The sequence below is a fragment of the Carettochelys insculpta genome, chromosome 8, assembly GCF_033958435.1.
Source record: "Carettochelys insculpta isolate YL-2023 chromosome 8, ASM3395843v1, whole genome shotgun sequence".
Classification (NCBI taxonomy): Eukaryota; Metazoa; Chordata; order Testudines; family Carettochelyidae; genus Carettochelys; species Carettochelys insculpta.
The window spans coordinates 13852236-13877275 of NC_134144.1; the positions used below are offsets into that span (position 1 = coordinate 13852236).

Consider the following 25040-nt stretch of genomic DNA (forward strand, 5'->3'; position numbering starts at 1 on the left):
GGCTAATGGGCTATTTCCATTCTGACCTAATAGATTGTCAGCTCTGGCCCTCCCCTTTACTGAGACCTTCCCCCGCACTCATGTATCTGACAAAGTGGGTCTTTGCCCACAAAAGTTTATGCTCTCTTGTTTTTTGAAGATAAACAGCTACCTCACTGATAAAAAACCAGCATGTATGGTAAGCATTAACTAACTCCAGCAAAAACCTTTCCTTAGGAGAGGGTTAAGCCCTGACTTGATACGAGCTGCAGAGAGAGACCTGTAGCCTATAGTGAAAAAGGACTTACCTTATTGGTGAAGCCAGACAAAGGCCAAATCTACACAAGGTGCATCTATACTTGCATGTCTTTCAAGAGATGTGCCAAATATAGAATTTTGTACCTCATTTGCATCTTATTGGCATATTTAATTTAAAGAGCTGCTTTTGAAAGAATCCTTCCCATGAAAGGGAAGGAGGATTCTTTGGAAGATGGGTTTACTTTTGAAGAGCAGCATCTACATTGGTTTTCTTTTGAAATTAGAATAGGCAAATAAGGCACCCAGTGTGCAGTTTTATACCTCATTTGCATCTCTTTCAAAAGAGGCATGCAAGTGTAGAGACACCCTGCCAAGTGGCATAAGGGATATCAGCACAAGTCCTGAACTATGTCAGGTTACCAAGTTGATCCTGATTCTAGCTATGCTAATAGCCTAGCTAGAATTACATGTCCGGGATCAACTTTGATCTCTAGTGTAGACTAGACCTAACCAGCAGTCTTCAAACCACTTATCTTGATAATTTAGACAGCTTGCACATCTTTTGCTGACAACATATTTGTACAGCTTTTGAGAGTAGAGGCTGCCTTAGCCTATCCCCATGGGGATAAATGTTGGGAAAATGCCCTCTGGTGGCATGAGGCTGACAGGGAGCTCAGCAGAGGGCTCCTGGCAGAAGCTTAAGAGCCTACAACTACCCTTCATGTTAAAGAAGGGTGTCACTGCACTGATTTGCAAAAAGTCTTAGCTGTAATTGTGAATTCTCAAATAGGGAAGTTGTCATCCACTGATAAGGCCCATAAGATTATTAAAGTTAGTTTCTGTATTCTTAGTTTACCATGAGAACCTAGAACAGCCTGTATTGATTCTATTTACTTATGCTAATTATAACTTCAAAACAAGTCAGACAGATGGTTTTTTCTAATGTAACTAGAGCTGTCAGTATTTTGTAAAAATTTTAGACCATGTAGCACAAGCCAGCTTTATTTTTGGCAAACAACTAGCCTAAAGTGAAAGGATGGCTTTTAAAAAAAGGTCCTTAGGCAAGTTACAAAGGAAGGTAGCAAATCACTACTGTGGAAACCTATTGAATACATGTGCGCACTGAAGTTCTACCAAGATCACTTATTTAACAAATATACTTTACCCCTGAGGGGAATCCATTAGTATTCTTTCATTAGATTTGAAATAGCCCCACAAAACTTGATCATCAAATATCTTGCGTTATTCTTGTTTCAATCAGGCCGTCCTGAGAAAATGTTGTCTCCACCTTCTTAATGGAAAGAACATTTCAGGGTTTAGCAATTTTTAAGATCTGGCAACACTTACTTAATAGCATTAGTAAGCCTGGTACCACAATGCATGCACAGTATTTCAAGCCTACTGTCTCGTGGCCATGCATTTAACACTGGTAAATTACTGAAGAGGGGGAGGAGTTTGGTTTGAGGTGAGGTAGAAATCAAAAGCAGCGTGCAAACTAAAGTCAGCCTGTTGCCAAGTCTTCTACTAATGCTTTTATAAGTGACTTGTTGGTTTACTACTGGTAAATCATTTTATAAAATACTACTGCCATGATTTCAATTCATAACAAATAAGCATGTATGGCAAAGACAAGTTTAATACTCAGCTTCATACATAATACAGATATCAGACACCCAGAGGCTCAGAATGCCTGCTTGGTGATAAAAGTTGACTAGAAAAAAAAAGCTTGCCAACCAGGCTGGGAAGCATGTAAGTCTTCAGCTGGTAAGTGGCAAAACCAGGGATCCAGAAGTCGCACAGAATCAAAGAACTTAAATAATTCCTAATTTTTTTTAAGCCCTAAAAAGTTTAGCCAATACATGTTGAGAAATCTAGAGTATTAGAGAATACATATCTGGAAAAAAACACAAAACAAAACAAAAACAAAACCCAATGCTTAAGAAAAAAATCAAGAGACTTGCAAGGAGAGATTATTTCCATAGATAGTACTTTTCATACCAGTTAGTACAGTTTTTCAGATTCATGCCAAGTTTCCCTCCCACACCCAAGCCTCCTTCCGGGCCTTTTGAGTTTAGATAGTTGCAGTTTAATTTGCAAACAGGATTTCCATAAGTCTCATTTACCAAATCATGTCTACGTGTAAGTGTTTATATAGAAAACCCAAGATAAAATGATTGTGGAAGGCCTTAAGTTACATTATTACAGTAGAAAATACAGGAGGTAGAATAACAAAGGACTAATGCAATGTTAGAGTCAGATCTATAGCTCCTGTAAGCTACTTAAAACATGGTTTTTAAAACTAAACCCAGTATCTTCAAATAACTATAGAAAACAGTTAAAAAATAAAGTTTGCCATGAGAGCCCTTGTATCATGCTTGATACAGGGAGGTAGGATGCAAGAACCAAAAGGACACAAAACGTGGACATTTATCTACAGCTCCCATTTGCTTTACTGAGGACACAGTTTCACAAGTCAGTCACCCTCTTCAGTTTCTGACTCAGACTCTGAAAAGAGAGAAGTTAAATGGCATTATAAATCCTTTCAAACAAACCTATAATGGAACACAGATGAACACTTGCCCCCACAGACTAAAACAACCACATCTGACAAACTCCAGAGATTCACGTTCACGTGAGATGCTACAGTAGATTAACAGTTTTGTACAGAGGACTACTTACTACCCAGTGTGTCTTCCACAAAGGGTCAATTTAGCAGGCCTACTAAAATCCACCACACCAACTCCTGTACTGAATCTGAACAAGCAGTGTCAACAGGAAAGCTCTTCTGTCAACCCAGTGGTAAGTAGATTTAAGCTGCATCAATTTGCATTACACCACTAATGTAACTCAGTTTATGGCACTTAGAATAACCTGTCCCTGTAACAGAGACCTGGCCCTACCTGATTATCTAAATATAAAATAGATTCTGATGACTTAATACAGTATGAGGGTCTCCCCATGCAATTAACATTAAACCGACTTGGCCAGTGGAGCCCACAATAATTTACTAGGTAGCTGTAGGCCAATTAACTACCACTGTTGAAACACATGCGCTCTGAAACAGCAGCTAAGAGTTTCAAAACCCCCATAACATGGCAGCTATCAGCTTGGACCAGGGCCAAATCCTGTTGCCTACATCCAATCAGGAACAACAATGCTTTATAGGAAAACTCATGTTCACTTTTCTTCATTAAAAGCCTGTCATTGAAGAGCTTCCCACCCCCAATTGAAAACTGTCGGTTTGTCTACCGATCAAGCCTTGTCCACACTAGCACTTTTATCAGAGGTGTTACCAAAAAAACACCCATAGTGAAAAGCTTCCCTGACCAATGTAAGTTTCACTGACAAAACTGCTGCTTTGAACAGCCCTACATCAGCAGGAGATGCTCTCCTCAGCACCACTACCAATCATCAGGTGTGGTTTAATTCCAATGTCTGGAAGCACAGATCAGCTAAACAGGGAGATCTTAAAGTGATGCAGCTGCACTGCTGTAAAGTCTGCAGTAGCCCCAATCTCTATATTGCATGTATCTACACCAGGGATTTTAGGTATTTCCTACGTTGAACAGGTTTTGTAGTAAAACTTGAAGCTAAAGTTTAAAGCTAACCACTTAGTTACCTTCTTCAGCATTCTTGAGCCATTCCACAAACTTTTTCATTTGTTCCAGAAACACACTTTTTCCTTTTGCAAGGTGTGCATCTTTATACCATTTCAAGATGGGTTCTTCACTCAGAACTTCAGCTGTTAAGAAAAACAAAGGCAGCATTACCACAGAAGTAATGCATCCTGAACATTGTTTTGAGGGTTAGCTTACTAGGTTCTCCTAGACACCCCTAACTGGCAGCCATGTTAGTCTATCCTTCACCTCCCCATACACCACCTTATATTAAGATGTTAACTCTATTAAGGCTCTCCATTCCACACATTATAAACACATACTCTTGTTTAAACCTCTTGTTCCCAGAGTTTTACAGGCATCCCTACTATACAAAGCCACCATTTGTTAAGTTAAAAGGTGACAGAACATCAAGTTGCTTTTTTCTGAAAGAGATGCATCTACTAACACCTAAGCTTACTGCAGTAGGAAGTGAATCAAGTTTATTTCACAGAAATGTGGCTAGCCAGTTTCTCTTGTATGTCATGCTACCAACTTGATGCTCTCAGGCTGGGTCCACACTTAAAATTGCATAGCAGGTGTCGATATTCAAGTTAAGTATGCCAACTGCATGACAAAAATTGATTTTGAAGCCTTTGATATTTGTCCCTGTTCCCACTGCAGAATGCTGACAGGAACACTCCTCCCATCAGCACTCCTTAATCCTTGCTGCTCGCAAGGAGTTCCAGGGTTGACAATGACCCTGGAACGTGCCATTTTCTGCATGTGCAAAATAGCACCCCGGAAGATTGAACCTAAGCATTCAATCTTCTGTGGCAAGTGCAGAGCCAGCCTCAGACAACTAGATTCAATAGCTATTCAGGAAGTTTGCAAGATTAATTTTCATCTCAGGAAGAAACTGCTTTAAAGTTAGGCGTGTAAGCAGTACAGAAAAAAGTGTTGTTGGCAGAAAATAGTACAGATTTGCCAGACAACTGGCTCAAGCTCCCGCCACCCCATATGTCAAAATGCATTTGTTATTAACATGGAAAACCTTAAAAATGCATGTTTTATATTTCCGCAAGACTGGCACAAATGCACCAAGGCTCCAGCCAAAGATTAGCAGCTTATCAGAAGCCTCCCCCTTGCCGAATACTTTCACAATCAGAGTATAACAATTTATTGCAAAAGGAAAGGTATGGTGGCTTGTACAGACAGGCAGGAAAGCATCAGAATTTCTGCTACTGCTCATTTATGCAAATTAACCGTCAAGATTCTCTGCAATTTCTTTTGTCACATATCAGAACTTCTGAGTTAGACCTGGAAGTATTTGCAAACTGTTATATTCTGCCACCCTAAAGCTTTAGTTACCTTTATAAAACAGCACCACTATTTTCTGGAAGGCTTTCATGAAGTGAATGTTGTCATAACAGTACTCCTGAATCTTGAGTAACAGAGTCAGCTCAGATTGACCTTGGGTAGTAAAGGCAGCAAGCAAAGGGCTGTATTGCTGTGAAGAGTACAAGAGAATAGATGAACACTTCCAGATCCATGTAAATCTCTACTGCAGAGGGCACAGAAATTATGGAGCCTTGAACTGATTTTAAATATTTTTCTTTAAAAAAAAAAAAAAAAAAGTCATTAACAGTGAGAAGAACGAAGTACTACTACAAGGAACATTACTTAAGATTCTTTCCATCCTGAAGATTCTGTGCTTAAAATTTAAAATTAATTCTCTGCAAACACTGAAATTTGATATTTGCAATTTACAGCATTTTGAATTTGCTAAAAAAGTTGCAACTTATACGAGAAACTAGCAACAGAGAGGAAGCCGTGTTAGTCTATACACTAACAAAAACACAATCAAGTAGCACTTTAAAGACTAGCAAAATAGTTTATTAGGTGAGCTTCTGTGGGACAGACCCACTTCTTCAGACCATAGCCAGATCAGACTCAATATTTAAAAGGCATGGAGAACCAAAGACAGTAATCAAGGTGAGCAAATCAGAAAAAGATAATCAAGGTGAGCAAATCAGAGAGAGTGGAGGGGTGGGGGGAGGTCTAGAATTAGACTAAGCCAAGTATGCAGACAAGCCCCTATAGTGACGCAGAACATTCCCGCCCCAGTTTAAACCGTGTGTTAATGTGCCGAATTTGAATATAAAAGCCAGCTCGGCTGTTTCTCTTTGAAGAACGCTGCGAAAGTTCTTTTTCAGTAGTGCACACTCCTTTAGGTCATTAATAGAATGCCCCATTCCATTAAAATGTTGACTAACTGGTTTGTGGATCTGGAGTATTTTGATGTCTGTTTTGTGCCCATTAACCCTTTGTCTAAGGGAGTTAGAAGTCTGTCCAATAGAAGAAACTAGCAATACTTCATAAAAAGCTCACCTAATTACGGTGCAATCCATCTACTGGCTTGGCAGAATTCAATTTACTTTCAACAGGTAACAGATGATTTTAAAGCTTTTGCCCCTTTAAACTTAGTTAGATTAAGAATGGGGTCAGAATTACTTAATGACATTCAAAAATTAAAGTTTTAATAAATCAGCAAGCACAAGTTGTCAACATCATAAAACCGATATCTTTAAAAAGAAGTCAAACTAAGTTCCTAAACTTTTCTTACTTTCCCTTAGTAGTCCCCATTTACAGAGACACATTTTAATTTGAGGTGAACGGCAAACAAAACACATTTACTAGATGATAATCTAATCCTTTCAAAGTCCAATAATCAAGCGCTGTATATTTAAGAACCCTGCCTGAAATCCACACCGGTGGATTATTGCAAACTAGTCATATGTGGATGCCATCAACCCACCCATCCACTATCGAGTAGAATCTCATTTCTATTACTAGAGCATTTGGAATCCTCGAGCAAGACTGAGTCCCTATTTTATTAGGTGACATCTAGTTACTTTAACTACATCAACTGTATAATCTCCTCAGAAGGAAGTAAGTAGTTTTACCTGGAGACCCACTCTTAGGCCTGGTCTACACTAGGAAAGTAAGTTGAATTTAAGGGTCTACGGTTATTTTATAAAACTATCCATCTACACCCCAGCGCTCAATAGGCTGATTAAGGGACTCTACTGCCAGCTTTTGTACTGCTGACTCCCCCCCTAAGTAATTCAAGAAGTCAAATTTGCAATGTCAAATGATACAAGTGGAGATCGCAGGATATTAAAATAGATTTTTAGCCTTCAAAACTGTCCCACAATGCTCCTTTAAGTGCCTCTTCTGGTCATTGCTCCAGCTCTACTGCTCTCCATGGGAGCCAGGAGTTAGGTGACCATCAGCCCAGGAATTCCGATTAAAATTTCTGTTCCTCTCTGGCCAGCACAGCAGACATATGGATCACATTTCTGCAGTACACCTTGTAGCCATGAGATGCTAGGATCATAAAAGGGCCCCAGCATGGAGCCATCAGATCCTTGGCCACATTTCAGCAAGGGTGGGTGGAGAAAAAGAAGCTGTTTTCCAACAGCTCAAAGCCAGCAAAAGGAATGCAGATATTTATGCTAAAATATCACACGGCACGATTGAAAGAGGTTACAACAGGGATGCACCGCAGCGCCACGAACATTGAAGAGCTGAGGCAGAACTAGCAGTAACGATAGACAGCCAATGGTCTGAGGTATCTCCCCAGAAATGCCGACACAACAATGAGCTTCATGCTATTCTGGGGGTGGACGCAACCCCTTCCCGCACAAGAGGGTTAGACTCCTCCATGAAATGCAATCCTTGGGATGATGGTGAAGCGTGTCCTGATGTGGAAAGGGTGGACGACAGCAGGGTCCAGTTGAGCACAGAAATGGATCCTGAAAGTCAGGAGCTAGTTCTCAAGTGGGAGCCCATCCCCTTAACTCAGGGGCAAAACTGGATCCTGGAGAAGGCACTTCTGGTAAATACTTTTTTTTTTTCCCTTACTTATGTTGCAATTGTGGGGTGGAGAGTCTATGCACCTCTCTCTTGTTAATAGGTCTGTGACTAGAGCACAGATGCAACTTTTTGTCCAAACAGGAGGTCTTAGACAGGTACTTTTGGATTCTCTTCACAAGACTTCTGGGGAGGCCTGACTTGTTCATGCTTCTATGGTAAGACACCTTACTCTGCCAAGCCACGTTTAAGTGGTCTGGAAGCACAGCACCACAGAGCATTATTGCAAATTTTCCAATATTTTACCCAGACAGAATAAGCAATCTTTCCTTATTTCTGTCTTATTCTGATGAGGCTGTCTCCTTCGGCAACCTAGAATGCATGGGAAGTTTTGTGAACCACTAATGATTTTTTTGCCTGTGACCCACCCAGAGTAGAGCAAAACTCATGAATCTCTTGGAGCAACCACTTTGAAGCCCAGGCACTGCTTTAAGCAGCACATATTTCAGACAATGTTTCCCTCCCTGCACCCCAAACAATCTGGTGGGCAATCAGACATGCAGCAGCTCACCCACCCCCACCATGAAAATGGACAATTGGACCCTCCCCGGTTCACAGCAGGCCCCAATGACAAGGGTAGGGTTTTCTTCATTGAGGTCTAAGGGGGTCAGAAGGCACTTGTAGAATGTCTAAAAAAGTCAGGTTCATCTGCTCAGCCTGTACTTAAAGAGCTCCTTACTGGAGTCCAGGTGCCTGTGTAGGGCTTCATGAGTTAAGGGAACAAGCGGCAAGCAGGGTCACCTGAAGTCACTATGGGCATTTCCTCACCCTCTATGTTAATTTTCTGTTAAGGCAAGAAAGCTCCAGTCTAGTCCTAAAGATTTCATAGAATACTACAACTGGAAGGGACCTCGACTGGAAGACCACCCCGCTATATATTGGTCTAACTTGTTTTTAAATATCTCAAGAGATGAGATTCTACACCCTCCCTAGGCAATTTTATTCCAGTGTTTGACCACCCTGACAGTTAGGAACTTTTCCTAACACCCAACCTAAACCTCCCTTGCTGCAGTTTAATCCCACTGCTTCTTGTTCCATCCTCACAGGCCAAGAACAACAAGTTTTTTCCCCTCCTCCTTATGACACCCTTTTAGATACCTGAAAGCTGATATCATGTCCCCCTCAATCTTCTCTTCTCCAAGCTAAACAAGCTCGATTCTTTCAGCCTTCCTTCGTAGGTCATGTTCTCTAGACCTTTGATCATTCTTGTGGAGAAATTGGAGAGGGTCCAGAAAAAAGCAACATCTTTCTTAAAATGTGGTGCCCAGAACTGGACACAATACTCCAACTGGGGCCTAACCAGCACAGAGTAGAGCGGAAGAATGCCTTCTCGTGTCTTGTTCACATCTGTTAATACGTCCCAGAATCTTTTTTTTTTTTTTTTTTTTTTGCACAGCACACCGACTCATTTAGCTTGTGGTCCACTATAACCCCTACAATCCCTTTCTGCCATACTCCTTCCTAGACAATTGCTTCCCATTCTGTATGTGTGAAACTGATTTTTCCTTCAAGTGCCCTTTCACAACTTCAACAATTGTGAAAAATCCCACCACTTTAATTCAGTGCAAAGATCGAGTGGTAGTCACTGCTCCAGCTCTGCTGCTATCCAGGGGGGCCAGGAGTAGGTGGCCATGTTCCTTCCTAAGTGGAGCACTTTGCATTTGTCTCTACTAAACTTCCTTGTGTGTACCTCAGGCCATCTCTCCAATTTGTCCAGATCATTTTGACCCTGTCCTCCAAAGCGGTTGCAACCCCTCCCAGCTTGGTATCATCTGCAAAGTTAAGCACACTTTCTATACCAATATCTAAATCACTGATAAAGATATTGAACAGAACTGGACCCAAAACAGACCCCTGCGGAACCCCACTCATTATACCTTTCCAGCAGGATTGAGAACCATTAATAACTACTCGAGTATGGTTATCCAGCTGGTTTTGCACCACCTGATAGTAGCCCCACCTAACTTGTATTTGCCTAGTTTACCGATAATGATATCATGCAAGACTATCAAATGCCTTATTAAAGTCTAAGTATGCCACATCCACAACTTCTCCCTTATCCACCAGGCTCATTATCCTATCAAAGAAAGATATCAGATTGGTTTGACATGATTTGTTCTTTACAAATCCATGCTGGCTGTTCCCTATCACCTTACCACCTTCCAAGTGTTTGCAGATGATTTCCTTAATTACTTGCTCCATTATCTTTCCCGGCACAGAAGTTAACTGACTGGTCTGTAGTTTACTGCTTTGTTCCTATTCCCCTTTTTATAGATGGGCACTATATTTGCTTTTTTCCAGTCTTCTGGAATCTCTCCTGTCTCCCATGATTTTCCAAAGATAGTGGGAGCGGGGGGGGGGGGGGGAAGGAGTATCTGAGTCTTTAGCTATTAGCTGCTTGAGTATCCTAGGATGCCTTTCATCAGGCCCTGGTGACTTGCAGACATCTAACTTTTCTAAGTTATTTTTAACTTGTTCTTTTATTTCCATCTTCTAAACCTACACCTTTTCCACTTGCATTCACTATGTTAGGCATTCCCTCTTCAGACTTCTCAGTGAAGACGGAAAGAAGAGTCATTAAGCATCTCTGCCGCTTCCAAGTTTGTTACTATTTCTCCTCTTCCATGATTTGCATATCACATGCCCTTCCCGGCTACCCCACACTGATGTCCATGAAAAGACCTTTATGATCCACCAACACCATTAAGAAGTACCCCTTGCAGTTAAGGTACTCAGACCTGGTGGTCCACTGCCAGGATGAGGGATATGCTTTCCATTTATGGCCTCACTGCAGTTAGTGGATAGATTTACTGCTATGGGGTTCCCTACCTCCTGCACATTCCCCGGAGTCACTGGCTTCCACAAGAGAAGCATGCTGATTGCCTCCCCCATCATAGAGCTGCCCACTCCAAATTGATTGCCCACCGACCGGTAGCCTTCTGGAATTACAAACGTCAAAAGAGCCATTGCCACATGCTTCTCCACCATCACAGCAGGTCTCATTCTGTTATCATGGTACTTCAGGGTGGGAGAAAGCAATTCAAAGTTCCTTGAAAGTGGCCTTCTACATGCAGAAGTTTCATTGCCACTGCTCATCATCTCATGACTGCAAAAGAATGCGATGGCACCAGTCTGTGCTAGTTTCACCACTCCAGACCCTGTGCTCCATGCTGTACAGTCCTTCCAGTGCTGCCACAAATCGCCGCAGTTCTTCTCTCCAGATATTCATGTCTGTCAAGGCTCCCAGCAGCAATGAGCTCATACTGCAAGGGCATTATATTCAGAAGATACTGCATTGACATGGGGAAACTGAGAGCAAAACGCTGCATCAAACTTTGAAGTGCATCGGGATTTGTGTTAGTGCCTGACTGCCAGCTGCCATTACAATCAATACAGAAAGTTATGCAAAAATGCCATTTTCCCCCCCAGACAGAAAGGGGGAAGTGAGGGGGGAAAAAAAAAGCATTCTGGGATAACAACATCAGAAACCCAGAACGACCACTTGTGGTGACACCTTCCCCACACACAAGACACCAGCACAAAATTTAACAGGGCTGCAGGAATTGTAAGGTAGACATCCAGAATGCGCTGCTACCACATGCAGACTTAACCAATTTAAATGAGTCCCCCACAAGGTTGCCTTTCTGAGCTGGTCAGGACACTCACCCTTGATTTCAACAAATTTTGACTTTAACACTAGATTTTATAAAGCGTAAAACATATGCTTGGAATTTTATTGTTCAAAAGACTGGGCTGGGAGATGGAAGGTGGGAGGGTGAGTGATGGCTGGGTCAAGAATATAAGCCCCTTTTATAGCAAGTTGTTCAGAATTCTTATTAGCGCTTCAAGAAATACCTTTAGGTGCTTGATGGCTTGTTCTGCTACCAGCTCTTCTTTTTTGTTCCATTCCACAGTGCTCATTACACTAGACCAGATTATGCCTATCACAGTCTGTTCCGAGATGTTATTTTTTTTCATCTCCTCCTTGACGTACAAGATTATCTGCAGAATCAGTGAGTTGATGTTAGTATGAAAGCTACTGATTAAACTGCTTCTTTTTTGGCTTATATGGGGACTACATCCTCAGATTTCACTTCCAAATACTGAGTTGCCTTACACAACAGCAATTCAGTCATAGGTCAAGAAGCGGGAATGATGTTTAACCATGCAAATGCCAGATACTGCACCATTGGTCTAATGGACACTTTCATTTAATCACCTAATGTTTGAGGCTAAGAACAGGAGTTTAAGTCAGTGGTAAGAGTGCTGGGTACCAAGGCTAAGACTTTTTATTTGCTTAACTTTTAGTGACATCTAAAAGGTCACTTTCAACTAATGAATGCTGCCACCATCCCAACTTCAGTGTGCCAGTGAGGTCTGTCCTCTGAAGAGGACAGGTGGGTAAAACACACAGGTACATTACTGAGTGGAGGACTAAACAACAGCCAAGCTTCTTATTTGGGTACTAGCTATAATCTGTGAGTTGACCACTTTCCCTTCATCCTCAGAAGCTCATTTAAGAATAAACCACCATTACTCAAATCTTCACTCCTTGGAATCTAAGTGGAATACGTAAGTGAAAAGGAAAGCAGCTTTGCGATCAGTTCAATTAGACAGAAGTTTGATTTTTCAGCATCCCTGCGCAGCAAGGGTTGCCAGATAATCAGTTTTCCAGTTAGTCCAGACGGAGTGCTGGGTAACAGTGTGCACCAAACACTTTTTGCTGTATGTATACTTACATCCTTAAATGGATCTCCACGTGACATCTGCTCTTGAAGTTCCTTCTGAAGCTCTTTACGAGCCCCTATCGATTGTTGGTTCCGAACATATTCTGAAAGTTCTTTTAGTCCTGCCTCCGTGAAATACTTTGTGAAGTGTTCAAGGCTTTGCTTGTTGGCTGGGAAGAGTTCCTACGCGAAATAAACCTCACCATTTACTCATTTTATAGTTGAACAATTTAAGAAGTTTTGCCAAAATTTGCTTTAGCACAGGCAGGCAAACTACGGCCCATGGGCCAGATGGGCCTGCCCAGCCGATTAGCAAAACATGCATACTTTACAGCCAGCAGCATGTGTTCAGCTGCTCTTCCCACTGCCTTGCTTCCTCCTACAGTCCAGCTGTTCCTGGGGCCCTCCTGCTAAGTGTGTGTGTGTGGGTGGGGGGGGGGGTGGGGGTTGGTTCACAAAGTAGTCAGGGTATCCCCATGTCCTGCACCTCATCCTTTCACATCAAGGATCAGGAAAGAAACACAGCAGAGCTGCTCCTGTCTTAAGCAGCACTGCATTGTTTCCAAGGTTTCTCTAGCAGCCAGTTCTCTGCCCCTAAGCAAAACATACCCAAGTCCCTGCACAGTAAGGGAGATGGAGAAAGAGCAAGATGGCTTTCTTTGTCTTAGAGACAGCACATCTCTCAGAAACTTGGCAGCAGCCAACACACACACACAGTCAAAATCTCTGACCCTCTCTCCTGCAAGCAAGCCCCCTGTCCCTTCTTCCTAGGTGAACTGGCCCCTCATGACTTGTCAAAATTCACAGAGGCATCTGTAAAAATTGTTGCCTATTTTAGGGACAGAGTGGTTGAAGTAATATTTTTCAATGGGACCAGTTTCTGCTGGTAAGACAAGATTTAATCCTTATATAGAGCTCTGAGTGATCTGAAGAGCTCCTTGTAAGCTTATCTTCCTTAGCAAGTCTCTCCAATAAGACATCACTTTCTCCATCTGGTGTCTAATATCCTGGGCACCAAGTACAATACTGCACATGAATTTCAGTAATTCAAACAGGCCAAAATGGGCAGGTATTTGCAAGACCACACACACACACACACACACACACACACACACACACACTCAATCCACTTGAACACTCACCATCAATCTGTTGTCCATGTTGACTTTACGAAGGCTAGCAGCCACTGCATTAATATCTTTCTCATTTATCCATGATTTGAACAGCTTTACAGCAAAAGCTGCAGAAACACCTGCACAAACAGGAGTGAAAGTTACTGCTGCCATGAAAGGAAAGGGCACTTGGGTGCAGTGGTTACTGGTTCTCCCCATTCTGCAGGGCCTTCGCTTCTACAATATATCAGCTACTTGAACTGTGACAAAACCTCAGATGTGTGTGCATGCATGGTGTGGAAGAGAGGTAAAAGACTGCTTCAAAACTAGTCAGGCCAATAGATAATGCCATTGGCTAAGACTCACTGTTGTGCAGCAGTGTGTACTGTGCCATCCACACACATCTATGTAATTGCAAGAAACTTTCGCTTTGGTTGGATCTGTCATACTAAAGCCTCTTGGTCCATGCTCCCAAAGCCCATCACCATCCAAAAGGAATAGTGTAGTACTGTTAGTTACCTTCTTTAACCAAGTTCTCATTGTAGAGGCTGTTGAGAATGGATGCATTAAGTGTCCCATTGGCCAAAAGAATACCTGTCAACATGGCCAGTTTGTTCCGCTCAGACTCTGAGAAGCCTTTTAAGAACAGCAGCAGCTGCAAACAGAAAGAAGACGGTAATGCTTCCAAAATTAAGATGGTTTAAACATTATTAGCGGTGTAATTGGTGCTTCCCTGAACCAAAGGACAAGATACAGAGGCTTGCTACTGAAGATCTATTTTAACTAAATGATGAGTAGTAAGCTACCCCGGACTGAAATTTCAATACCACACCAATTGTCATTTATATAGTCAAATGCCACATTGCAACACAAGAACATTTATTCCATTGAACTGAGGATTTGCTACAGGACGTAGTCTTCTTGAAGATTAACCACAGGGTTTTTTGCTGTTATATGAAGCCCATTAAAAATACCTTTTTGACTTCATCTTCAAAGCCTTTTTCCAGGTATTTGTAACGCCTGATTAGCTTGTTAAAAACCTAGAAGAGAAAGAATTGATAAGGCAAACGATGTACTAGAGTTCAAATGAAATGGAGTTCCAATTAGCTCTGTTCGACGTTTGGTTAGACTATTAACAGTTTGGCATATTTTTGTATCAATGATAGTTCATCACCTGCTTGCTATAGAGTTTAGCATAACAGGGTTGTGTTTTTTTTTTTTTTTTTTTTTTTTTTGTGTGTGCTGCATGTCTAAAGCCATTTTCTAGGATGCTTCCAATATTACTTAAGTTTTTTTTTTTTTTTTATTTGAACACTAAGATCAATTTTCTCGATGTAATGCTAAAATATGGCAGAACCACTGTACACACAGATGAAAATCAAGTTCAACTGTACACACAACTAACCTGAGCAAATGCTTGCATGGTTTCTAGGTCTTCTTGCGCAGCAAATACACAGACATCTGTACGCATCAAGTCATCTGCCAGAGTACCACCTGGGGCTAAAAGAAATTAGTGTGAATACTTTAGCTATAAAATGGTAGCTATTTTTTGAACAGCAAGAATTATACTCTTTGCATATGTAAACAATATGACTTTTCAAGCTATAGTAAGGTTAGTATCATAATGCTATATCTTATGGAGGTCCTTCATTGACAATCAGGGGTGATTCAGTACATGGCTCCAGAAAAGTTTAACCTGGTCATTTTGCTATTTTTGCACTGAAGTTAAGTCAGGAAGTGGCACAGACTTATAACTCTCAGAATTAAGAGACACTATACAACATAAGAGCTTAATACACCTTGTGTGTTTGGTACTATGACAGCCATAATACGTTGAGCAGTTTTGTCTAGAAAAACCATGACACAAGAGGATCATGAGAGTTTCCTTCAACTGCAGTTAAGATCTTGTTCAAGATTAAACAGCACCTACTAAGTCATGTAACACACACCATTAACTTATTTTTAATCTGAGTAAGCTAGCACTATGAGCAAAGCCTAACATTGTAGAGATGCACGCACACCCTAGATTTGAATGGCTCAGAAATCAGAGTTTAGTGTTAGAATGTTCTGTTAAAGCCTAATCTCAATATAGTCACAGGAAAAACATGTTCAACAGTGTACTAAGAAGCACAGACAACTATGGTACCATCTTATCCGATTCCAAAATATCCACTTCAGTGCATGAGCCCCTTAACATTTAGAAGTGGATTTTCAAAAGCTTGAGCATTTATTCAACTGCTTCTAGAGAAGTCAATGAGAGTCTCATCCCAATTCCAGGGCAGGAAGTTAGGTCAACTTCAACAATGGTGAAAAATCCCACCACTAGATCTTTGCACTGAATTAGAGACCAGTCAAAAATACTCAAGGACAAATCAAGTGGGGAACAAGTCCGTTTTGGTTCAGGAATTGAGTCTTCAAGATACATTATACAACAGGACTTTAGGTTAAAGCAAAAGGACTTTGTTTTAAGAAGCCAGCAATGATCCATAGTAGAAACTTTGGCCAGAACAGCAACATGTTAGGGATGTGACTTATGTGACATTTCAATAATGAAAAAGCTAAGAAAAGCCATCACTAGAGATCATCTATTAAAGCTGCTCATCAGGTATTAGAATGTAACAACTTAAAGTGGTACAATTTCATGCAGGGAAAGCTCTCTCACACTTTCGCAGAAGCAGCAATGGGAGCACAAGTTAATGTTTTTCTAGTGTTTGCTAATGCTATGGAGGAAAGTACCATAGTTGTGGCAGTAGTATTGGTTATTAAAAGCAATAAAAACCAGGCATTTTAACAGGTCATCATCCAAATCTGAAGAGTCTTCATTGACTGAGTTCTCTCAAACAGCAGTAATTTAGTAAGAGCAAAACTTCAGAAACAAAACGTTGTTTGAGTGGCTGGACAAGACACTATCTTCCCGCCCAAGCTCTCTATACTTCTGGTTAAAATTGACAATTCTTCCTACCACATAATATGGCCCAGTGGACATCTCCCTGCCTTGCACACCCAAATCCTGCTGCTACTTCTACCTCAGGCTAGGTCTAGATTACAGCAATTTGTCAACAGCTATCTTCCAACAAAGCTTCTGTTGGCAGCCCATGGCCAAATTTCCAAGATCCACTCCATTGACAGAGCAGCCGGACTGCACAGCCACTCTCAACAAAATGGCCAACCAGAAGCACAGCAGAAAGGGCTGCCTGGTGTCCCAGAAGCCCTGTCTGTTGACAGGGAGGCCCCTAGAATGTCCAGACTGGCCTTCTGTTAGGAGAGGCATTATACCTCTTGGGGAGTGGGCTATGACTGTCAACAGAAGTGTTGCATTCTGTCGCTAGAACTTCTTGGGAATCCGGATGATCCCTGGGTTTGGTTGGCAAAATACTCTAATGTAAAGACAACCTCAGAGTTTAAGACTTGTACATCTTTTTAATCCCACCTCAATTTCTCATTCAGGGTCTTCCGTCTCAAACATACTGAAACACCCTTCTCTCCAGGACCCAGAGCACACACTACCATCTTCCAAACGCAAACAGAGGAGCAAGAGTCCTTGTACTTATCCTTCATTTTGATTAGGTCACTCCACTTGGCTCCCCATCTATCACCACATCAAAATCCAGGCATCAAGCACTGTAACTGAAGACCTATATATTATTTTGCTCCCCCCGCCTAACCAAAACACTCATCTAGCTTTGTATCTCCTGCCATTCTTCCAATTGTCCATGTGTCAGCTTATCAGACAAGCTTTTTCCTCTCTTTTCCTTCTGTGTGGTAAGGCCTTTAAGCTCATTTACAAAGCCCCTAGTCTTCATATTAAAATCTCTTGAAGATTCACTTGCATATATATTAAATACACCTGACAAGCACTAAACGTGTAGGTGTGTCTATCCATATATTACAAGCTTCCTGTTGCAAGGACAGCTCATTCTTATTGACAGAGTGCTTAGTACATAGCGGATATTACTGTTAAGCAGCGCTTTCGACGGTTCAGTAGTATAGTACCCTTTGGTTCTATTGACTCTGACCAATATAGCACATAACATTGTGCAAGCAACTCACCCTCTTTGCTTTAATTCTACAACTGTACAAACCTCTCACTAGTATTCTGTGTCTTTGTATTAGTACAGCACTTTAGGCTCTTTACCAGTGTTCTAAAGAAATACAAGGTAATTTTAAATACTGTTAGTGGCCATTAAAAGTTAAACCAATACATCAAAAGATCTATCATTAATGAACACCACAGTCTGATCCAAGTTCTTTGCGATAAATTACTCACTGCTGAAGATTTAAAAAAAAGTTATACAGCAAACTTTGCTAAATTACACACAAAATTTAAAATGGAAGACTTAAGCTTTGATGCACTCACAGCCATTATTTAATGCAGTGTCTCCTTCCAGTAGGTAACAACCCTAACAAAGTGTGGCAACCTTTAATTCCTATCTGCTGTTGCATACCTTCTTAAATCCTGCTGTACACATTTCCCAAACATAGTTCTGTATGTCACTTCTATAGTGAAGACAGAGAACCTACATTCAGCACACAATATCAGAGAGGTAGCCGTGTTAGTCTGGAGCTTCAAGAACAACAAGAAGTCTTGTGGCACCTTACAGACTAACATATTTTGGAGCATAAGCTTTTGTGGGCAAAGACCTGCTTCACCAGATGCATGAGTGGGGAGTGTGGGGTTTCAGAGGGGTATTTAAAGACCTTTACCAAGCTTTCCTCAAAACTACAATACCCACCTAAGGAAGTGAGAAAACAGACCGAGAGCCAGACGGGTACCCAGAAGCCACCTGCTACAAGACAGGCCTCACAAGGAAAACAAGAGAACACCACTGATCACCACAAAACAGCCTCCACCTAAGGCCACTCCAGTGCATCACCAGCAATCAACAACCCATCCTGAACAATGATCTTTCGCTTTCACAGACCTTGGGAGGCAGGTCTGTCCTCACCCATAGACACTCTGCCAACATAAAAGAAACCCTCACCAGCCACTACAAATCACAAAGCAGTGACTCTAGGCCTGGAACCAGCCCCTGCAACAGTCCTCACTGCCAACTCTGCTCAAATATCTGCACCAGTGACATCATCACAGGACCTAACAACAACTATACCATCTGGGGCTCCTTTACCTGCACATATACTAATATAATATATGCCATCATGTCCCAGCAATGCCACAATGCAATTTACATTGGAGAGACTGTCCAGTTTGGCCAGAAAAGTATAAATGGACATAAATCAGACATCAGGAATAGTAATGTACAGAAGGCTGTGGGAGAACACTTCAACTTCCCTGGCAGATTTACGGGTGGCAGTCATGAAACAAAAAAATTTCAAAAATCAAATGGAGAAATCTCAAGATGCAATATATTTGCAAATTTGACTCCATTAACCATGGATTAAACAGAGACTGGGAGTGGCTCACAGCTTACAGATGCAGTTTCTCTGCTCTGGGTGCTAATATCTCCCCATTAGACTCTGACAAAGGCTCACGTCCCCCTGTCCCATCTGACTTGTTTTTTTTCCCCGCCTCTCTTTTGATAAGTACTGTTAATACTGGGCCATTTCCACCTTGCTGAATAGACCTTGTCAGCTCTGGCCCTCCCTCTTACTGGGACCCCACTCTTTAAATACCCCTCTGAAACCACACACCCCACTCATGCATCTGATGAAGCAGGTCTTTGCCCACAAAAGCTTATGCTCCAAAATATCTGTTAGTCTATAAGGTGCCACAAGACTTCTTGTTGTTAACAATATTTCTGATACTATGAGAACTCATTTGAAGCAAGGAGCAGTTTATTGTTGGATGGAATAATTGCTGCTGCAACATTCATAACAAAAACAGAGATTTAACAGCTAATACTCAATACTGCATTATCAAGGAGTGTTGCTGCTGGTCTACCAATACTGGATGCTGAGGTCCAGTTTAGAAGTCCTTCAGAACAGTGACAGCTTAAAACTGAAGCATGAGCCTATGCTTTCATGTTGTGGCAAATAAGGAATAAAGGCCAAAATAGGAAACAACGAGAAGACATAATTGAAAATAGAAACCCATTAGGTATGAGGGCTCTACCACCTCTAAGCAGGCAACCATCATAAAACAATACATTATACAATTAGTCCCTCTGTGTTCAAAGAAAATATTTAAAGTGAGCCATTCCTGCTGCATGCAAACAGCCAGCCCAATCCAGTTTAGCAAAGGTTATGTTGCAGCAGAGCATTAACATACCACAAAAATTTAAGCCAATCCAAATACACAGTATCCATTTTCAACTTGGGATATAACAGATCAGTAACTTACATTTAAGCACGGGTGCATCTGAGTCCCAATGGGAGAATGGTGTGTTCTAGCCAAGTAGTCATATTTGAAAGTTAAGCTAGACACTTACCCAGCATTCCACCAGCCACCAGAATGTCAAAGAGTGTCTCTGCATAGCGGCGATAGTCAAGTTTTGCTCCAGAAGCATCAAGAAACTTTGCTACTGCTTCCAAGTCGTTGCCAGTTTCAGTTAGACCTTGAATAATACAGTCCTGAAACTGAGTAGGGTCAAACCTCTCTTTTTCATCTGCAACAAAAGAAAGCCGTGGTGTTTGATAAGCCTACTAGCTCTAAAAACTGACTGCCTTAACTTACAGGGAAAAAAATTCTTTACCAGCTTTGTCCAATTTCACGAATTCATACAGTTAGGAAAATGGCAACAGGGAAGCCAGAAACAGCCAGTGCAGACAGTAAGTTTCCCCTTTGTTTAAAGGTTAGCAGTAGCACTTGACCTCAACATGCAATTATCAACTTCAATAACAGCCACCACTGACAATCTGTTGGGCCCCTTCGGTAAGATTCCGCAGCTACATTTAGCCTTGTGCCAGTCAATTGTTCACCTAGAAGGCACAACATTTTGACTCCTGATTTTTCTCCATTTAAGTGAAGAAACACCAATTCTTAAAGCTGAAAGTTCTTCCTCCTGCCCATTTTCCCCCCCATGGTCATTCCCTCCTCTTAAGTTTTGCAACAAACGCCAAGATTCACCCATTTTACTATCACTTCATCAAGTATCAGAGAGGTAGACATGTTAGTCTGTATCTTGAAAAAACAACAAGAATTCCTGTGGCACCTTACAGACTAAGATATTTTGGAGCATAAGCTTTCGTGGGCAAACACCCGCGTCATCAGATGGGTCTCTGCCCACAAAAGCTTTTGCTCCAAAATATCTGTTAGTCTATAAGGTGGCACAGGAATTCTTGCTGTTTTTCCAAGAAGATGAGAGCCAGATAATGCCAGGGCTGAACATTTGTCTAATGTTATGTCTACACTAGAGACCTTGAAGTGGTATTACTGTACTGACGGAGCTGGGCCACTGTAAGATTTCTGTTTAGCTGCTCAATGTCAACTGGAGAGAGCTCTTGCATGACTTAAATTACCCAAATAAGCAGCAGTTGGCTGAAAAAGCTCTTCTGCTGTACACAGTCAGCACTACCATTAATTCTTGCAAAACCTTATTTAGCTCAGGGACATGGGTTTTTTTCATGCCACCAAATAATGTGAAGTGTGCAGACATAGTGGTAGCATAGATGAGGCCTTAGTCTAACCATCACAGCAGACATTTTTCTGATATAAATGCTACTGCAGCTTCCTCTTCACAAAGTGTTCAGGGGCTTCCCAGCTGATTCAAGCTAAGACCTACTAGCCACCATCTCCCAGCCATGCCCAAAACAGCAGAGCATACAGGAAGCAGGCCATAAGTTAGAGACTGCTTGCAGCCCCTCCCAATGGGCTTTTGGAGAGGTGGTATTCCTGCACTTGCAGAAAAACACGCATCTATACCAGTTCAGCTGCGCCAATAAAGCTATTTAGAGTCTCCATAGTACAGACACACTGACTTTTCCTAGTGACTGTGACAATCTACATGATTAAGGCAAGGTCTATAACAGGGAAATAAGCAGATTTCAGATATGCAATTTAGCTATTGCATTTGCATAGCTAGAACTGACATATAGGAACCAACTTATTTCTCTAGTATAAACCTAGCCTCTATATTCTCCTGTTGATGCCCCTTACTCCACCTAGGAGTATGGAGTAGAGGGATCAACTGCCAATCCCAGAGAGATCGATTTCTCACACACACACACAAAAAAAAGTCAAGCTCCAGAAGATCAACCCTGACTGGGCTGATCTTCCAGGAAGTAGACATACCCTAAAAGTAGCAAAAACAAAAACAAAAACCACACACACCCCACCCCACCCATCATTGGAAGGCAAGAATATGGACTTACATTGAGGCCATGTTTTGAAGACAATAAAACATTTCTAATTTCGTGTGCAAAACCAAACTAAGTCCTGTTTTTCCACTTTAACAGTGGAACATCTGAGTTTGAGCCAGGGAAGGGAAAAAAAAAATTTCTGTACTTTGAAATTATCATGAATTCCATCTGCAACATTTTGCTTTGATGAATCTCATTCTTATTGCAAACTATTTAGTGTCTTCTTTCCTTCTACTTAAAGAGATTAAAGATATACACCAATCAAAGCCGATCGGGTGTTTTCACAGTCACTATGGTCAGACTAATAAAAAATCCCACTAGAGAACTTAATGAGCAAGCTAACCCTGTAGAGAAACTTAGAATATACTCCAGATTCAAGAAAAAAGCCACACAACAAGATTAGTTGATAACAACAACCCCTTTTGTTTCAAGAAACAAGAAAGGCTTATAAATAGCTATAAGAAAACTGTCATTCTCCAGTTACGAATGGCTCCACCTTTCTGTCTAGCCTTTTACCTTAACATTCATGATTGTTCTCAATGGCTGGAATATTTGTTCCCATTAACTAATCTTCAAACAGAAAGCGGAAGCAAAGGTCTCATTCACAGAATGACGCTGGGCTCTTCTAGGATTTAACAGCTCCCCTGCCCTTGAAGGCGACAACTTTGAGTTTTCCCATAAATCTGGTAACACAGCTGCTCTTAGTCTCTTTAGTAATACTAACACACACTTACACACAAATTGAAGGTGTTCTAGATTAGTTCTTGTCTAGACAGTAGTTTCTCTACAAAGTATAATCAGAATTTAAGCAGATTTTATGATGCAGGGCACCTTTAAAAATGAATTTGCTTGCACAAGACCATAGTTTTTATGGTTTAAAAAAGTGTACGCTTAATTTTACAGGGATTTACCCATGTTTATACGATAGCCATGTTTTCAGAAGGCAGACCAGTTGTTTCCTATATTCCTACAATTGTCACACCCTCCCTCCTGCACAGACCAGGAACAGGGCTATCGGGGGGGTGGGGTGGGGGTGTTAGGAGGAAATGAGTACAGGAAGTGGACAGGGACAACTCCAATCCCAGCCCCTCTCTCCCCAGCACTTCTAGGGCTAGGAGTGGAGCCATACTGTATCTCAGGTTGAGTACTAGAAGTGGAACCACAGAGAGGACAGGGAACTGGGGCAGAGTTGGGATGGGGAGGAGCTGGGTGCCCTTCCATCCTCATCCCCTTGCAGAAAACCTAGGTTCTGCCGCATCTCCCCAGACTTCCTCCAAATCCCCTTGGGGAACACCCCCCTGCCTCCCCATTTGGGGACCTCCGTGGCAGACACAGACCATATGTTTTCATTCTCTTGCTCTGCACATGCTGTTAAATCTTCTGTACAGAGTTGGCCATGAAGCATACACAAACCTAGTTAATATTTACCTCTTTTTCTAGTTTTAAAACGCTGTCCTGATAGCGTTGGCTTCTGCTGCTTTTGATTATTCATAAAAGACACGCTGTAAAAAGTGAAGGGAAAAAAAAATCAATATATCCTGAAGCAGGACAATTTTTACATGCTGTTTTAATTCATAAACATGTGTACTAACAACTGTACACATCTGTTCCTGAGATCAGTCCACACTTGGCTGAAAACAGAGGACTTTCCTCCCCTAAAAGATACATTAAAAAAATATAATTGGAGATACACATCTCCTAGAACTGGAAAGGACTTCAGGAAGTCATCTAGTTCAGTCCACTGCCCTCTTGGTGGGATCAAGCACCATCCCTGACATCTATTTGCCTGAATCCCTAAATGGCCTCATCAAGGATTGAGCTCACAAGCTTGAGTTTAGTAGGCCACTGCTGAAACCACTGAACTATCCCTCCGCCCCAGTTTACTACAACCACACTTGTCAGGGATAGAGATCTGGTGAAGTGGTTCTTACCCACAAAAGCTCATTACCTAATAAATAAATCAGTTAGCCTTTAAAATGCTATAGGGGGGCTTGTTTTTTTGGTCAGGGATATGTAATGCTAAACCTGCACTGCTAGTTCCTTGGACTGCCTGTTGGCTAAGAACGTCGGAAGTCCTAAAGCAACTGAGACACACCACAGTATCATTCCACTAAACTAAGGCCATACAGTATTTATCTGCTGTTATAGCAAAGAAAAGTGAGTCTCATTAAAAGACATAACAGGCTAACCTTGGGAAATTCACGTGCGCCCTAAGTGTCTGCTAGGTGACCTTGGGAAAAATTACTCCGTGTACCTCAGTTTCCCTATCTGTAAAATAAAGATACCATTGTTCTCTCTTTCAAGCCAAGAAAAGGGCTACAGAGAGGCGAGGCGTGATTCAGAGATCGGATGCGGGAGAGAGCCGCCCAGCGCCGCACCCACAGGAGCCGATCTCCTGCCGCAGGCTCACAGGCCGCAGCCACACAGCCGGGCCACCACCCACGAGAGTGAGAGGCAGGAGTAACCTCCCCGAGGCCACCCTCCGAGGAGCTCGCGGCCCGGCATCCCGTGAAAGGAGCAGGCCTCCCCCCACGCACCGCCCCGGCGGGAAGTGGGGAGCTTAGTCCCCACGCGCCGCCCTCCCAGCTCAGCACCCACCAGACCTCCCTGGCGGAGGCGGCCGCTGCAGAGGCTCTGGAGCCGGTAGAGTTGGGGGGAGGGCCCGGGGGTCGCCACCAGCCGGACCACGCTTACGGCCGCCTCCCCGTCACAGGCCCTGGCTTTGTTACTCGGTAGGGCCAGGCCGCCGCTGAGGAGTGGGCGGGAAGGGGGAAAGGCGCCGGCCTGGCCTAGTGCCCAGGGAGCCCCGCTCTCCCCAGCCCGCTCCTCACCGACTTTAAGGCAGAGAGAAAACGTCCAAGGACCCCCGACTGCAAGCTGCACGAGCGAAGACGACGGCAGGGAGACAAGCAGGCGGCGACTAAATCCTGCTGCGAGCGGAACCAACACGGAAACGGGGGGTGAGAGGGGAAGACCCCGCCTCTCCCGCAGGAGACTCGCTGGAAGAGACCATCTCACCCCGGAGGGGGATCCAAAGAACCTACCCCCCCGTTTCTTGACACTCACTCCAGCAACAGCACACAGCCGCTCTCCTACGTGCTCGTGCACAAAGGTTGTCGCTTGCTGCCGGGGATCCTCAGCCCCGGGGTGACGGGCACCGTCCCTTCTGCTGCAGC

The 25040-nt window shown here is 42.5% G+C and overlaps 1 protein-coding gene across 3 annotated transcripts; it reads right to left on the reverse strand.

The window, feature by feature from the left end:
* Window positions 1-1855: 1855 nt before the first annotated feature.
* Window positions 1856-24850, reverse strand: BZW1 (basic leucine zipper and W2 domains 1). 3 transcript variants are annotated; one of them, XM_075002140.1, is made up of 13 exons: window positions 24696-24728; window positions 24054-24132; window positions 23293-23366; window positions 19995-20171; window positions 15014-15108; window positions 14583-14648; window positions 14128-14263; window positions 13639-13748; window positions 12509-12679; window positions 11625-11771; window positions 5205-5343; window positions 3857-3979; window positions 1856-2742 (listed from the first exon to the last, which is right to left on the reverse strand). In XM_075002140.1, exons 3-13 carry the CDS (start codon window positions 23354-23356, stop codon window positions 2711-2713), a joined length of 1260 nt encoding a protein of 419 aa, XP_074858241.1. In that variant the 5' UTR covers window positions 23357-23366; window positions 24054-24132; window positions 24696-24728; the 3' UTR covers window positions 1856-2710. The 3 variants fall into 3 exon arrangements, with proteins under 3 accessions (XP_074858241.1, XP_074858240.1, XP_074858242.1); XM_075002139.1 differs by lacking the exon at window positions 24054-24132 and having other exon boundaries at window positions 24696-24850; XM_075002141.1 differs by lacking the exon at window positions 24054-24132 and having other exon boundaries at window positions 24700-24767.
* Between the last annotated feature and the right edge of the window lie 190 nt (window positions 24851-25040).

Coding starts and splice junctions, on each gene's coding strand:
- BZW1 (XM_075002139.1), bottom strand. CDS start 23,356: ATGAATAATCAAAAGCAGCAGAAGCCAACGCTATCAGGACAGCGTTTT. Junction 14,264..14,582: donor TTGAAGATGAAGTCAAAAAG/GTATTTTTAATG, acceptor TTCTGTTTGCAG/CTGCTGCTGTTCTTAAAAGG. Junction 2,743..3,856: donor GCTCAAGAATGCTGAAGAAG/GTAACTAAGTGG, acceptor CTCTCTTTTCAG/AGTCTGAGTCAGAAACTGAA.